We start from the raw sequence: 14,264 nt of genomic DNA on the forward strand, positions 1-14,264 counted from the left end.
TACATAAATAACATTCTTTTAAATACATATGATTGCACAAATGCACATATCAAAACTTAATGCTGAGTCTACCAATGATATATCAACACACTGGGATGTAGTTTAAAAATATTTTTTTTATCAAGTTCTGACCCTGATGAAATGTTCAATTAACTATAATCCAATATGAACCTTTAATTTAATTTTTCTAATTTAAATTAATTGATTGGACATGGAAACAATTGTAGGTTCTATGAGTTTGATATTGTTCAAAATTGGATTTGTTTCAATAAATTGATGTCTATATGTCAATTTCTCCATTTTCTTATTTTTCTTATTTTTCTTATATATATATATATATATATATATATATATATATATATATATATATATATATATATATATATATAGACATATACACACAAACACATATATATATGTGTGTGTGTATATATCATCATCATCATCATCGTTTAACGTCCGCTTTCCATGCTAGCATGGGTTGGACGATTTGACTGAGAACTGGTGAAACCGGATGGCAACACCAGGCTCCAATCTAATTTGGCAGAGTTTCTACAGCTGGATGCCCTTCCTAACGCCAGATATATATATATACATGTGTATATATATATATATATATATATATATATATATACATGTGTATATATGTGTACATGTATGTGTCTGGTGATATTTTTGTATGCACTGGTAGATATTCTTTATTATGTATGTTGACCAGGAAAGATTCTCGGTAATGATTGTAGTGATCTTAAGCCTTCTAGGAAAAGGTTGCTTATATATAGAATTGGGTGGAGTGCAATAATGTTTTTTTCTTTAAGGTGTAATGTTCATGTCTTTATGCTGTTGTTTAACTTACCTCACCACGTGTCAGCAAAAGAGCATGAACTGGAGTAAATTTCAAATTGCGACATTTCTTTGCTGTCCAGAAGTGATCCTGTGGTTGAGTGTATAGCAAAGTACCAACCAGAATATCATGGACCTCATGCTGGTTCCACTCAAGTAGATTCAATGCCGTCTGGATAATATTGAGCATACATAAAAGATTCTGAGAAACATATATTTATAAAACACTTAAGATGATAGCATGGAATATTCATTTAAACATTTATTGTTTGTGATATAAGTATCAAAATTTTCATAGCTCAGAACTGCAACCTGATTACTGACAATAAATGTTTAAGGGAAATTAAGAGGATTTTTTTTTTTTATGGTTCTGAATGGCTAACACTTGTCTTCCATGCTGCAATTGTTTTAGTTTTAACACAAGATCTAGATCAAAACACTTGCCATGCAAGTACATCTTCATAAACATAAGATTAAACAATTCAAGTATAGTGGGGTGTGACTTAAGGAAATTGCACTTATCAAAAATAGAACTTACGAAGGTTAGAAAGAAATGAAGTAAGCATAACCTACTGCATATATATTTATAATAATCCAGTGTATGCAACTGAAGCATTATTAAATTAAAATTGTTATCTATGCATCATATATATACACTGTTGATAGGTAAGTTACTGCAGCTTTCATCTAAGATAAGATCCCTTATAGCTGTGTTATTTTTCAAAACACAGTATATATCGGAGAGAGATAAAAAGACAAAAAAAAAATCATTTGTTTTTTTTTATCAGTTTGACCTGGGAAATGGCCTTTAAGCTTTTAATGACTAGTGAGGGTGATATGGTTGCTTTCTTCAACAACTGCAAGAAAAGATTGCAGAGAGAATGCCAGATGCATTTCAGACTACTTGAGCTTTATCAGTAACGTGTATTTTCAGCCAGCCACATACCCAGGTGAGATTTGTCATCTCCAGGATAGGAAACAGAATTACACATGCAATGGTATCGTGCATGATAGAATTACATGTGCACTGGTATCATGAATAACTACTGAAATTTTATCTCAAATGAAAACCATAAAACCATTGCAACTTGCCTGTCAACAATGTATATATTAACTAGGTTACATAGAGAGCTATTTCAATTGGATACTGCTTCAATTATGCACACTAGATTATTCACTCAGCCCCATGGCTATTTGTAATACCACTGTTTCCTACATTGGAGACAACAAATCTCATTCAGGCAAGTATGTGTTAGTCACTGCTAGCAAGAATTTCGTCACCATTTGATAGTGTTTTTAAACACAGCACAGCCATAAGAGATTTTATCTTGAACAAATACCACAGCAACTTGCCTGTCAAGTGTGTATACATGGATGTATATTTACAATGTCATTTAAACTTATAGCCAAGTTGTCCAACTTACTTAGGTGTTGGATTACTTAGTCAAATTCTCTGTTGGTATTCATGTCTGGTCAGCCCTCTTTGTTTCAAGCTAAATCTGAACCAGTTCATTAGAGAAACAAAATAGACAGGTAAATAAGAACTGGACAATCAGCTCACATATTGTGATTCCAATCTACTGCAAGCATAATTTTATGTAATTTTCAGCAACAATTTTAGCTGCTCCAGTATACCTCACTGTTGAGAATAGCCATTTGATCATGTAGGAATGTTATACATGATAGACTAGTAGTCTGTCTAGTGGGAGATTTATCTCTCATCCGCCAATAACTATGAAACCACAGCTATACACCAGTCTGTAAGAACTCCTTGAGGATACAGGAGTCATTTGCATAGTATACTAAATATCTTTTTTCAACTATTAACTATGCAACATATACATGGCATCTATTTTCAACTAGGTAAACTGAGAAGATTAGAATCATAATGTTTTGCCAGGGAACAAAATACAATATTTTCCGAATTGTCAACCTGTTTGTAATATCAACCAAATTCTCTCAAAATCTGTCCTAGAAAAGGAAGGTCATATTGAACAATGATTGTTATACAAAAGATATACAAAAAGATGGCATAGTCACTGCTGATTGAATACAGCTGCTTGTCCATAGCTCTGCTCAGTTAAACAACAACAACAGCACAATACAATACATATAGTAAATTGTAGACTCTTGGCTGCAGTTTCTATTTGAACATCATCAGTAGAAGTAAATGTGGAGTTGGTTATCTTATTTAAAAGTCAGTTCACTTGATGCATTCACCTCATCTCATCTTCCTCTCCTCATCCCTGTCTCAACTCCCAGCGCTAAATACTTTGGGGATTCAAAACCAAAAAAGGAGTCTTTACATGGTAGCTCAACCTCCGAGAAATAACAGCCAAATCTCTCACTATGCTCTCTTAGAAAAGAACACATTTGAAAATGTGATTTTAAGTGCATTTTATTTATGAAAATGACAGGATACCAAAACTTAAATGCCTTTAATCATAGCTTCGCTTGATCAGGACTGACCTAGGGCTAAACAACAACAACTACTTTCCTCCTCAGAGCTGCAACTCACTGGAACTTTTACTCTGCTTCTGTTTTCCTTACACTTACTCCTTACTCACTCATTTCTCCACTTGTTATCCATATTGTATCCACCATCATTTCACACCTCTGTCCCAGTCCACTCAAGTTTTCCCTCTAACCCCTAAATTCACCCAGTTCTTTCTCTTCAGTACCTCATTCCTCTTGAATTTCTTCTCTCTGCAATCTTTTCTTGCAGTTGTTGAAGAAAGCAACCATATCACCCTCACTAGTCATTAAAAGCTTAAAGGCCATTTCCCAGGTCAAACTGATAAAAAAAAAAAACATATACAAGAAACCTATGGAAGCTCAAACTCAAAAAATCAGCCTGACTGACTTCACCAGTCTTGAAGTGAGAACTGAAAGGTCATGGGTGTTATTTCCCCTATTCCAAGTGATTGATAAGAAAATTGTTTGTACACTTAATTATATACATTCTAATATTTAGTTTCATCTCTCTGAATTCAAATCTTGCCAAGGTTGTCTTTGCCTTTCTTCCTAGGATCAATACAAGTAGCATGATAGAACTAGTTATTAATAATAATTTTTAATCAATTATACTTACCTTCAAGGTGGTGAGCTAGCAGAATTGTTAGCACACCAGACAAAATGCTTAGCAAAATTACTTCCAGCTTTGCCTTTCATCCTTTTAGAATTGATAAAATATATACCAACTGAGCACTGATGTTGATGTAATCAACTAGCCTTCACCCCAAAATTTCAGGTCTTGTGCCTATAGGAGAAAAAATTAATTATACCTACCTTAACTAACTCAAATTTGTCTGTGGAACTGTGTCTCCGTAATTCAGAACGTTTTCGTTTTAATTTCATGGAACCACTGCTTTTCGTTTTCTGAGGAAACAAATTAAAATATAAACATTAAATGTTAGCTAAGGGAATTGGTCAGTTACAAGTTTACCATCCAAAATTCATACAAATCTAACAAGACAAAATACATTTATTGATTTTTTTTATACTCTTTCTTTTTCCTTTTTCTCTGTTCTTTTTTTGTTTTGTAAGTTACTCAGCAACCTCTTTAGAGCCAGTGGAATGGAAAAAGCATTCAGTATACAATGTGTACATCCAGCCATAAAGACCATACCAAAGCTAACACTGGAACTCAACCCAGCTCTGCAACTTGCCCACCTGTGAGGTCATGTGCTGTTTATCTTGATATGAGATCACCATGTCGCGCACACATTGTTGTGATGCATGTGCCTGGTGTACTCTTATCAGACGGGTAGTCATGATGGGTATATTGGGCTTACAATACCAGTGATTGCAGGAGCACTTGGAATGATCAAAAAAGGAACTGAAAATTATTTTAAAATGAGCCCTGGCTTACCATCTATGCAGGAAGTGCAAGAGATTGTCTTAACTGGTATGTCACACGTATTGAGAAGAGCATTGCCGCTGTGAATATTCTTTCCTTTTTTCCCCTTTTATCTGTTTACTTTTTTATCTTGTATTTTTTTCCTTTTTCTCTCTATCTTCCCTTTTTCTCTATCACACGACTTTGTAAATGAACAATCTGGTGTGTTTATTTTAATGGCCTACCAATGTATACAGGATGTTTCTCTTCCCTAGGTGTCAGGAAGACACTCAGCAAGAAATGGAAACAAAATTGAAAGAAAATGCTAATGAAAATAATAACAACAACAACAACAACAACAACAACAACAGCAGCAGCAACAACAACAGCAACAACAACAACAATGATGATGATGATGATAATAATAATAATAATAATAATAATAATAATAATAATAATAATAATAATAATAATAATAATAATTTAACGTCCATTTTCCATGCTGGCATGGGTTGGACAGTTTGACTGAAAACTGGTTAGCCAGGGAGCTGCACCAGATTCTGATCTGATTTGGCAGGATTTCTACGGTTGGATGCTCTTCCTAATGCCAACCACTCCAAGAGTGTAGTGGGCGTTTTTTACATGCCACTGACATGAGTGCCATTGACCTGACACCAGCATTGGCCACAACTATGGTCTCACTTGGCTTGACAGATCTACACAAGCACAGTATAGCGCCAAAGGTCTCAGTCACCTATCACCATTTCCATGAGGCCCAATGCTGAAACAGTGCTTTTTATGTGCCACCAGCATGAGTGCCAGTCAGATGGCACTGGCATCAGCCATGATTATGATTACACTTGGCTCAACAGGTCTTCACAAGCACAGCATGTTTCCCAATGTTTGAAGGATGCTTTTTAAGCGCCAGTTACGTGACACTGGCATCAGCCACGACTATGATCTCTCTTGGCTTGACAGGTCTTCTCAAGGTTTTGATTGCTTGTCATTGCCTCTGTGAAGCCCAACATTTGAAGATCATGCTTCACCACTTCATCCCATGCCTTCCTGGGTCTACCTCTTTCACAGGTTCCCTCCATCATTAAAAGCTTCCCTCCATCATTAAAAGCTTCCCTCCATCATTAAAAGCTTCCCTCCATCATTAAAAGCTTCCCTCCATCATTAGAGGGTGCCTTTTACCAATTTACAAGGCCTGAAATTTAGGGAGAAGGGGATAGTCGATTACATCAACCCTAGTGTATAACTGGTACTTATTTCATCAACCTCAAAAGGATGAAAGGCAGAGTTGGCCTTAGCAGAATTTGAACTTAGAACATAAGGACAAACAAAATGCCACAAAGCATTTTGCCCAAAGTGCTAACATTTCTGCCAGCTCACCGCAATAATAATAATAATGACAACAACAATGACAACAACAATGACAACAACAATGACAACATTATTATTCAGTATGAGAAAACATTGTTATTCAGTATGCAAACACATGAATATGCAAAATAGATATGCAAACAGGTATCTTGTTTGCATATGAAAGAAGCACAACAATCCAGAACTTACTACAGTAGCCGGCAAGCAAGTTTTGGGGTATTTCAATAGATTATACATTTTGATACATTTCAGGAATTCTATTGTTTCCATTCATTAACATTGGATTCTTTCATTGAGAAAGAGCCTTTTTTTCTTTTTCTCTCATTGTTGCTATTTAATTATTTAATGATAGCCATACCATTCTACCTCATTTCTTCCCACTGGGTCTGGGAACCAATGCCACCACTTGGATCAAGGTTCTGGGCACAGTGATCAAGTTGAAGGACTGACCAAAACAGGGTGTGCATGTATCAGCAGAACTCCACTTCCACTCATATGGCTTTTACACACAGGAATGGCTAGTTGAGAATTTTCACAATCATATGAACCTCAATATGTGGCCACACATATTCCCTGATATAAAATCCCTACACCACTGAATTTGGGCATCATCTGTCATGTGAGAGGCTGGCCAGCAGCTCTATGAGCTGCTACTGGCACTGAAGGCAGATTTGTGGAGTAGCATGTTTTTTTTTATGTTTCTGTATGGTAAGAAACTTGCTTCACAACCACATGGTTGCGGGTTTGGTCCCACTGCATGACACCTTGGGCAAGTGTCTTCCACTATAGCCCTGGGCTGACCAAACCTTGTGAATGGATTTGGTAGATGGAAACTGAAAGAAGCCCTTCATGTGTGTGTGTGTGTGTTTGTCCCTCATCACCACTTGACAACCAGTGCTGGTCTGTTTATCTCCCCATAATTTAGAGGTCTGGTATAAGTACTAGGTTTTAGAAAAAAAAATGTACTGGGGATGATTCATTAGATTGTGCCCCAGCATGGCCACAGTCTAATGACTGAAACAAGTAAAAGGTAAAAGGTAAAAGATAAAAGATGTGTCCCATTTTTCAGGAGTGCTGCTATAGTTTATGGACACCCCCACCACCAAACTGATATTTTTGGGGGGAATATGTTGTTTATTCTGTTTTATGTCAATATTGTTTTGTTTTGTTCTCACTTACCCAATCCTTCCTGTATATTTTCCATAACACATTTCTACATCATAAATAATCCAACTGGCTTAGCAGCATACATTTTCACAAATATATTTATGTAAGTTTTGCCCTGAGTGTTCTAAATTAAAACCTGAAATTATTCTGTTTCTGAATAATGTTTCATTTTAATCTGTTTTCTGAAACTAAACTTTTGTGGTTGTCTCTATGAATAATATTAGAATTTCCTCTGATACATTTATCAAAATGAAACAACAGGATTCAAAGGAAGTAATGACAGTGCGATCAAATTCTAAGTAACTAATGACAGTGCTATCAATTCTAATTCTCTCCAGTTGGTCCTCTTTGCAATCCCCACGCAAGCCAGATTACTGACGATCCCAAAGTATGTGCAGAACTCATTGTTGAATGCTATGCAGGCATTTTTACTGTTAAAAACCAAAACATACCATCTCCACCACCCCTGACACCAAATTCCATAACAACTATGAAATTTACACCTGTAATGCTGCAATGACACCTTAAAAATAAGCACAACTATGCCTCTCCTGGTCTTGATGGTGTTACATACCTGCTTCTCAAACATAGTGGGTACTTTCTTCTGCACCAGCTTTCACTCTTCTTTCAGTTCTGTCTTAACAATGGTGCTAATCCAGAGCAGTGGAAAACTGCCAGTGTCATTCTTCTGTTCAAAAATGGTGACTGCACATTGCCTGTCAACTATCATCTCGTCAACTGTCTGATGGAATCCTGTGTCAGAGAAACACTCTGGAACTTCTGGAATTTTCACAGCCTTATCTGGACCTAGCAATTTGGATTTATCCCTAACTCCAGCTGCTGTGACCAACTTATCAAGTTTCTTGAAGACATCATGTGGGTCACTGATGGCGACTCATGGGTGAATGTTGCTTACCTTGATTTTGCTAAAGCTTTTAATTCTGTGCCACACAAAAGACTTATGGCAAAACTTTCTGCAATGGGTGAGAAAGATGATCTTTTTAACTGGTTGGAGTCCTTCATTCTCAGCCAAAAAGAGGTAGTCACAGTTGTAGAACAGCATTCTTCACTCTATGAGATGTCATCTGGTGTACTGCAGGGATCTGTTTTTGGTCCCCTTTTGTTTTGTTGCATACATTAATGACATAGATGCTAATTTAAAGAATGTCACAGTCTGAAATATACAGATGACATCAAGCTACCTATAGATCTTTCCTGCAATTGAACCTGGACACAATGCAACAATGGATCACAGACTGGCAACTCAAGATGGCTGTGAACAATTGTACCACCATGCATTTTGGGAGGAAAAACCCAGCATCCACATACTCTCTCCACAACACTAATATCAAGAAGTCTTCTTGTGGACATGATCTGGGCATTACTGTCAGCAGTGATTTGCTCTTGGCTTGTCAAGAAGGCCAAGGGTGTCTTGGCATCACTCAACAAGACCTTTGTCAGTTACTCTCCTGGTATCTATTTAAAGCTGTATATGGCTACAGTGTGGCCACACTTAGAACTTACATCATCAGTCTGGAACCCCTATCTTGCTCAAGACATTGACCTCCTCGAACCTGTTCAGAGACATGCAACCAAGCAAATACCCTCCATCAGGCATCTACCATACACTGAACACCTTGCTCTCTGGGCATAGATACATTGAAGCTCCAACATCTGGCAACTGACTTAGTAAACACCCACAAAATTATTAACCATCGCACCAACAACCACCTTGAACACCTTTTTGAGCTCCATGTGTCTAACACATGTGGGCATGCCTACAAAGTCAGAAAACAGCACAGCTCCCATGACTTTCAGAAACATTTTTTCACACTCAGAGTTACTGAAGCATGGACCAAACTCCCTGCATCAGTTGTTAGTTGCTGAGACATTGCATCTTTTAAAACCTGAAATTCACCAATACTATGCTTGGTAACCACCCCCTCCATACGCATGCACACATGTATATCATGACTCATAAACTGTGCAGTTTCCTGACTTTTGTACATAATTCTATGTACTGTACATGAACCTTTGCTGAGTTGTAGTGCACCTGAGCACTATACCCAATAATTTCATTACAGTTCATTATTACCATTGTTATTATTATTATCATTATTATTATTATTATTATTATTATTATTATTATTATTATATCCTGATCGCCACTATTACCACCACTAACCACCAGCATTACCAGCACTCAACACCACTATCACCACTATCATCACCAATAGCAGCACTATAATTGCTATTAGCAACAACACTACCTCCACCACCACCACCACCACCACCACCATCACAGATGTCATCAGCATGCTAAAAAATGTTACAGATGTGAGAGAAAGTACTTACAGCATTAATCTCCTCCAATATTTTTTCAATTCCAACCACCGCTTCATGTAAGAAGGCACAGTCTTCATGTCGTGCTGCTGTTGATTTATAAAGGCGGTTCAGTAGAAGTGGATACCTGAAAAAGAGAGAAATATAAATGACATTTGGCAAGTTTTTTAGAGTAGTGGTCTCTAAAATTATTTTGGCACAGAATCCTTTAAACAATTTTCTTAAAGATTGCAAAACATGCTGCTAAATTTTATGAACACCCCCACCACCACCACCACCACCAACAACAACCAGTTTTAAATGAATCAAAATTATTTTAAAAAGAGAATAGACAGACAGATAGACAGATAGGCAGGCAGGCAGACAGACAGGCAGACAGACAGACAGGCAGACAGACAGACAGACAGACAGACAGATGGACAGATGGAAGGACATATAGATAAATAGATAGATAGACAGACAGACAAACAGACAGAGTAAGAGAGAGAGAGAGAGAGAGAGAGAGATGGACAGATAATTAGACAGACACTCAGATAAAACCAACTGACTTATTTTGAAAATGACAAATAGCATTTTATTAACTTCTATTAAAAGAACACAGAATCTTTTTCACAGAACTGAGGGTACGCCAGGAACCAACCCATTTTATAAATCCTGGTCTAGAGTAGCTGTAAGATCAGTAGTTAGGGGTAGTTAGGGGTAGTACAATAGATCTGTGTAAGTTTAATTGTGCCTGGGTTGTATTAGCAGCATTCACATGCATTGATACAAACACACACACAGACATGTGTGTGTGTGTGTGTGTGTGCATGTGTGTGTGCGTGCGTGCATGTGTGTGTGTGTGTATTTATATAAATATAAGAATAATATGATACAAGGATGGAAGATACCAGGCATTAATAGCAGATCACATTTGTTTCTGCACTGGACACCTGCTTTAAGTTGCTGAGTTTACATTTATATATCATTATATAAGATTATTATTTAGAATTACTATATAACTGAATATTTTTCAGCAACAGCTATTGTGGGTTCTTTATCAGGGAAAATGCAATCAAACATTTAAATGCATGATACAAGACTACTATTACAGAGAGAGAGAGAGAGAGAGAGAGGGAGAGAGAGAGAGAGAGAGAGAGAGAGAGAGAGAGAGAGAGAGAGAGAGAGAGAGAGAGAGAGAGAGAGAGAGAGAGAAATACAACTTAATTGATTTAATTCATTAAGGAACTAAGTGAATCAAATTGAAACACTGACACCAATTGGATCATGTTCTGAAATTTTTCTCTATGACAAAATCCTGCAGCAAGTACCATTCATCATCTGATTGTACAGAAATGTGTTACAAATAGATGTATGCATCTTTATTCTGATCCACATTGTTTTATGTGTTAATGCTGATTTAATCATCACTTGTCAAGCTTCAGTATACCTTAGCAAATGTTTTGTTTGCTAATTTTTATATAGGAATAGAAGTCCCAATCTAACTTTAAAGGACATGGTCACTATCTACCATGGAAGAAGCAAAATTGAGTCAGAGTACACACTTCCAATTTTTAACATTTTTTTTTTTTTGTAACGGTCGACTCGGAACTGGTACGGACCGGAGGAATCCGACTGTCTAATTAAAACAGAGCATCGCGCAGCCAGCCGAGCCGCACAGGTGCGCTTTCTTTTGACATGTATGTTTGAAAAAGCAGGCAGTATAACTGAGCAAAAAATATGTTTCTCAAAATTTCAAAATTTTTGAAATCAAAAAATGAAAAAGTTACAATTAAATGAATAAAGTCACACAGAATAAAATATATTAATGAAAGTCATATTTAACATGCTCAAGCACACTCAAAGATAGGAAGACCTTCTGCTACAGAAATAATCCTGTGACAAAATTCTCATTTTAGATGACATAGGAGTATTTCTGCAGCAGAAGGCTTTCTCATGTCTGAATGTGTTGCAACATGTTAAACATGACTTTATACAAATATATTTCGTTCAATAATGTTTTGTGCAACTTTGCTCATTTAATTCTAGCTTGACCAAGCTTTATGGACATCTGCAAATGGACCATGTAGTGTTCTAATATAAGAACAGATTGATACTTATCAGGCCAGGTTTGGACAGATTTGGTGTTCATTACTGATAAATGAGAAAACATAGAAATGCATGTGTCCTATGAACAAATGATATCATTTATGGCCCAATGTGTGTTTCTAATTTTCCACAACAGAAAGTCTTCCAACATTGAAGCATGTTACGCATGACTTCATACAAAAATATTATGTATAATCTACAATACAAATTTATAACTTCCTTTTTATGCCATGTATTTGTGCATGTATACAAATTATGAAATCTTTCTCTCTCACTTTCACTATCACTCTCTCTCTCTCTCTCTCTCTCTCATTCTCTTTCTCTCTCCTTCTCTCTCTTTCTCTTTCTCTCTCTTTCTCCCTTTCCCTTTCTCTCTCTCTCTCTCTCTTTGTAGTGTGTGTGTGTGTTCTGAATACAAATTATATTTCTTTCACTTTGTATACTACATATAGAAGAAAATGATATTTACTGTTGAAAAAAAATACAGAAATAAGATAGCAATGCTGTCACCTGACCTACTTAGAATAAGATGCACAAGTCAATAATGAGATTTCTCAGCCCTCCTATGTGCATCCCCCTTTTTACAGTGCTACAATGTGTATTCCCTTGTCCCAGTTCTACAATATACTTCTCCCAACTCTACATTGCGTTCTCCTTTTTTCCAGTTCTTCCTATTAAGTGCTCTCCTTCTATCAGCCCTACATTGTGCATCCCTATAAACAATTCTTTTTATACAAATCACTCTAGCCATCACTTTCTTATCAGAACTGGAAAATGTGATTGAAAATTAGAATTAAATTGCATGCAAGAAATTTCTAATTTTATTGTCATTCATATATTATCCAGCAAATATGCTATGTGGCCTTGCTTGTCTCATAACTTATTGATCAATGTTGTTTATACAGGTTGCAACATGACACGCGTAGGCAGGTAGTGTGTGTTTATGTGTGTGTGTGTGTGTGTGTGTGTGTGTCTATGAGAGAAAGAGAGGGGAGAAGGTAAGAGAAAGTGAAATGAAGACAGAAAGGAAGAAAGAAAGAAAAAAAGCACTTATGACTGAACACTACTTTTCTGTATTGTTGCTAGGGTGGGGCAATGGTGTTAGTCTTCTCCAGACAGCACATTTGGGTCGCCTGTATAAGCTAGTATAAACTTTGGGACCTGAGTGGGGGGAGGCAAACCCAAGGGCTACTCTAACTATGTCACTCGTACTTCTTAAACGTCTTTTAACTATTACCCCTTTTCTTTTTACTAGTATGATTTCATCACACCTTTGTTATGATTCAATATTACCCTCTTCCATTTTTAATGTACATGCACATTATTTCAGACTAGAGTGATTTTGTTCCAGGTATTAATATGACATAAGTAACTAAGGCGGCAAGTTGGCAGAATTGTTAACACGCTGGGCAAAATGCTTAGCAGCATTTCGTCCATCTTTACATTCTGAGTTCAAATGCCACCAAGGTCAACTTTGCCTTTCATCCTTTTGGGATCAATAAAACAAATACCAGCTGCATACTGGGGGTCAATGTAATTGACTTAGCTCCTTCCCTGAAACTGCTGGCCCTGTGCCAAAATTTGAAACCAATATGATATAGGTGACTACTTACCAAAGCATTACCCTAATATAAGCAAATACCATAAGAATTGATGGAATATTTTTGATTTTGTTTAATTATTCACATTTCAAAATTTATTATTATTGTTGATGTTATGGTAACTGTTATTGTCATTGTTGTTATTGTGATTGACAAACCGGAAAGACAGTTAGGCATCTTGGAAAGACAAGAGGACTGCTCAGAAAGACGAGTGGACAATAGGAAAGACTATCGACACCAGGAGAGACTGGCGGAGGCTGCGGACTTACAATCCTCACCTTTGTAATATATTTTAACAACTACAAATGAGAATGACAGCCCCACGATTGACTGAGAGGGGGGAGTCGAGAATCAATCAAACCCAGTTAACACGGAAATGACCTTGGACACAAGTACGGCTATTCATTCGAACACCGAACGAAGTGCAAACAACTTTGGATGCAAGCTGTGCTGTAGAACCTTTGCAACTGTGAGAGGCTTGAAGATACATCAGGGAAAGACTTGTGAGAAGAAGACAGAGCAGTGTGGATCATCTGATCGTAAAACATGTGGCAAATCATCCCCGGACTCAAACCACAGTGGATCGATAAATGCTACAGCAAAGACCTCTTCCTGTCAGGTAGTACTCAGAGGTGCATCAGGTAGTACTCGGAGGAAACCGAGGGTTTTGTGGCCTGCTGCTAATGAGAAAGGGAAATATAAAGAGTTTGAAAACAAGGTGTGTTGAGCTCTTTATAAAATTACAGGCTCTACAGTGGAGAAACTGGGAAAATTAACAAGCTCAATTCATGACACAGGGAAGGAATTGTTTGGAATGAAAGAGAGTATCCGATTAGAGAAAGGAAAGCGTAGACCAAACAGGAGGATCAGGAAAATGAAACAGTTGAGGAAGGAAAAGACCAGCCTAAGAAAGCGATGGAAATGTGCTGCAAGAGATGAAAAACCTGGCCTCGTGCTGCTGTATAACGATTTGAAAAGGAAATGTCGTTATGCGCAAC

General features: G+C 36.9%; 1 protein-coding gene across 3 annotated transcripts in view; it reads right to left on the reverse strand.

The window, feature by feature from the left end:
- The window catches only part of LOC106873936 (uncharacterized), a 121,969-nt gene that overhangs the window by 38,135 nt on the left and 69,570 nt on the right, over nt 1-14,264 (reverse strand). For all 3 annotated transcript variants that reach the window (XM_089347164.1, XM_089347163.1, XM_089347162.1), the window contains exons 7-9: nt 9,590-9,704; nt 4,132-4,221; nt 857-1,015 (exon numbers count right to left, since the gene is read on the reverse strand). In XM_089347164.1, coding sequence (XP_089203290.1) covers nt 857-1,015; nt 4,132-4,221; nt 9,590-9,704 — 364 coding nt within the window. The remainder of the gene's footprint in view (nt 1-856; nt 1,016-4,131; nt 4,222-9,589; nt 9,705-14,264) is intronic.

The sequence above is a fragment of the Octopus bimaculoides genome, chromosome 2, assembly GCF_046866305.1.
Source record: "Octopus bimaculoides isolate indiv1 chromosome 2, ASM4686630v1, whole genome shotgun sequence".
Classification (NCBI taxonomy): Eukaryota; Metazoa; Mollusca; class Cephalopoda; order Octopoda; family Octopodidae; genus Octopus; species Octopus bimaculoides.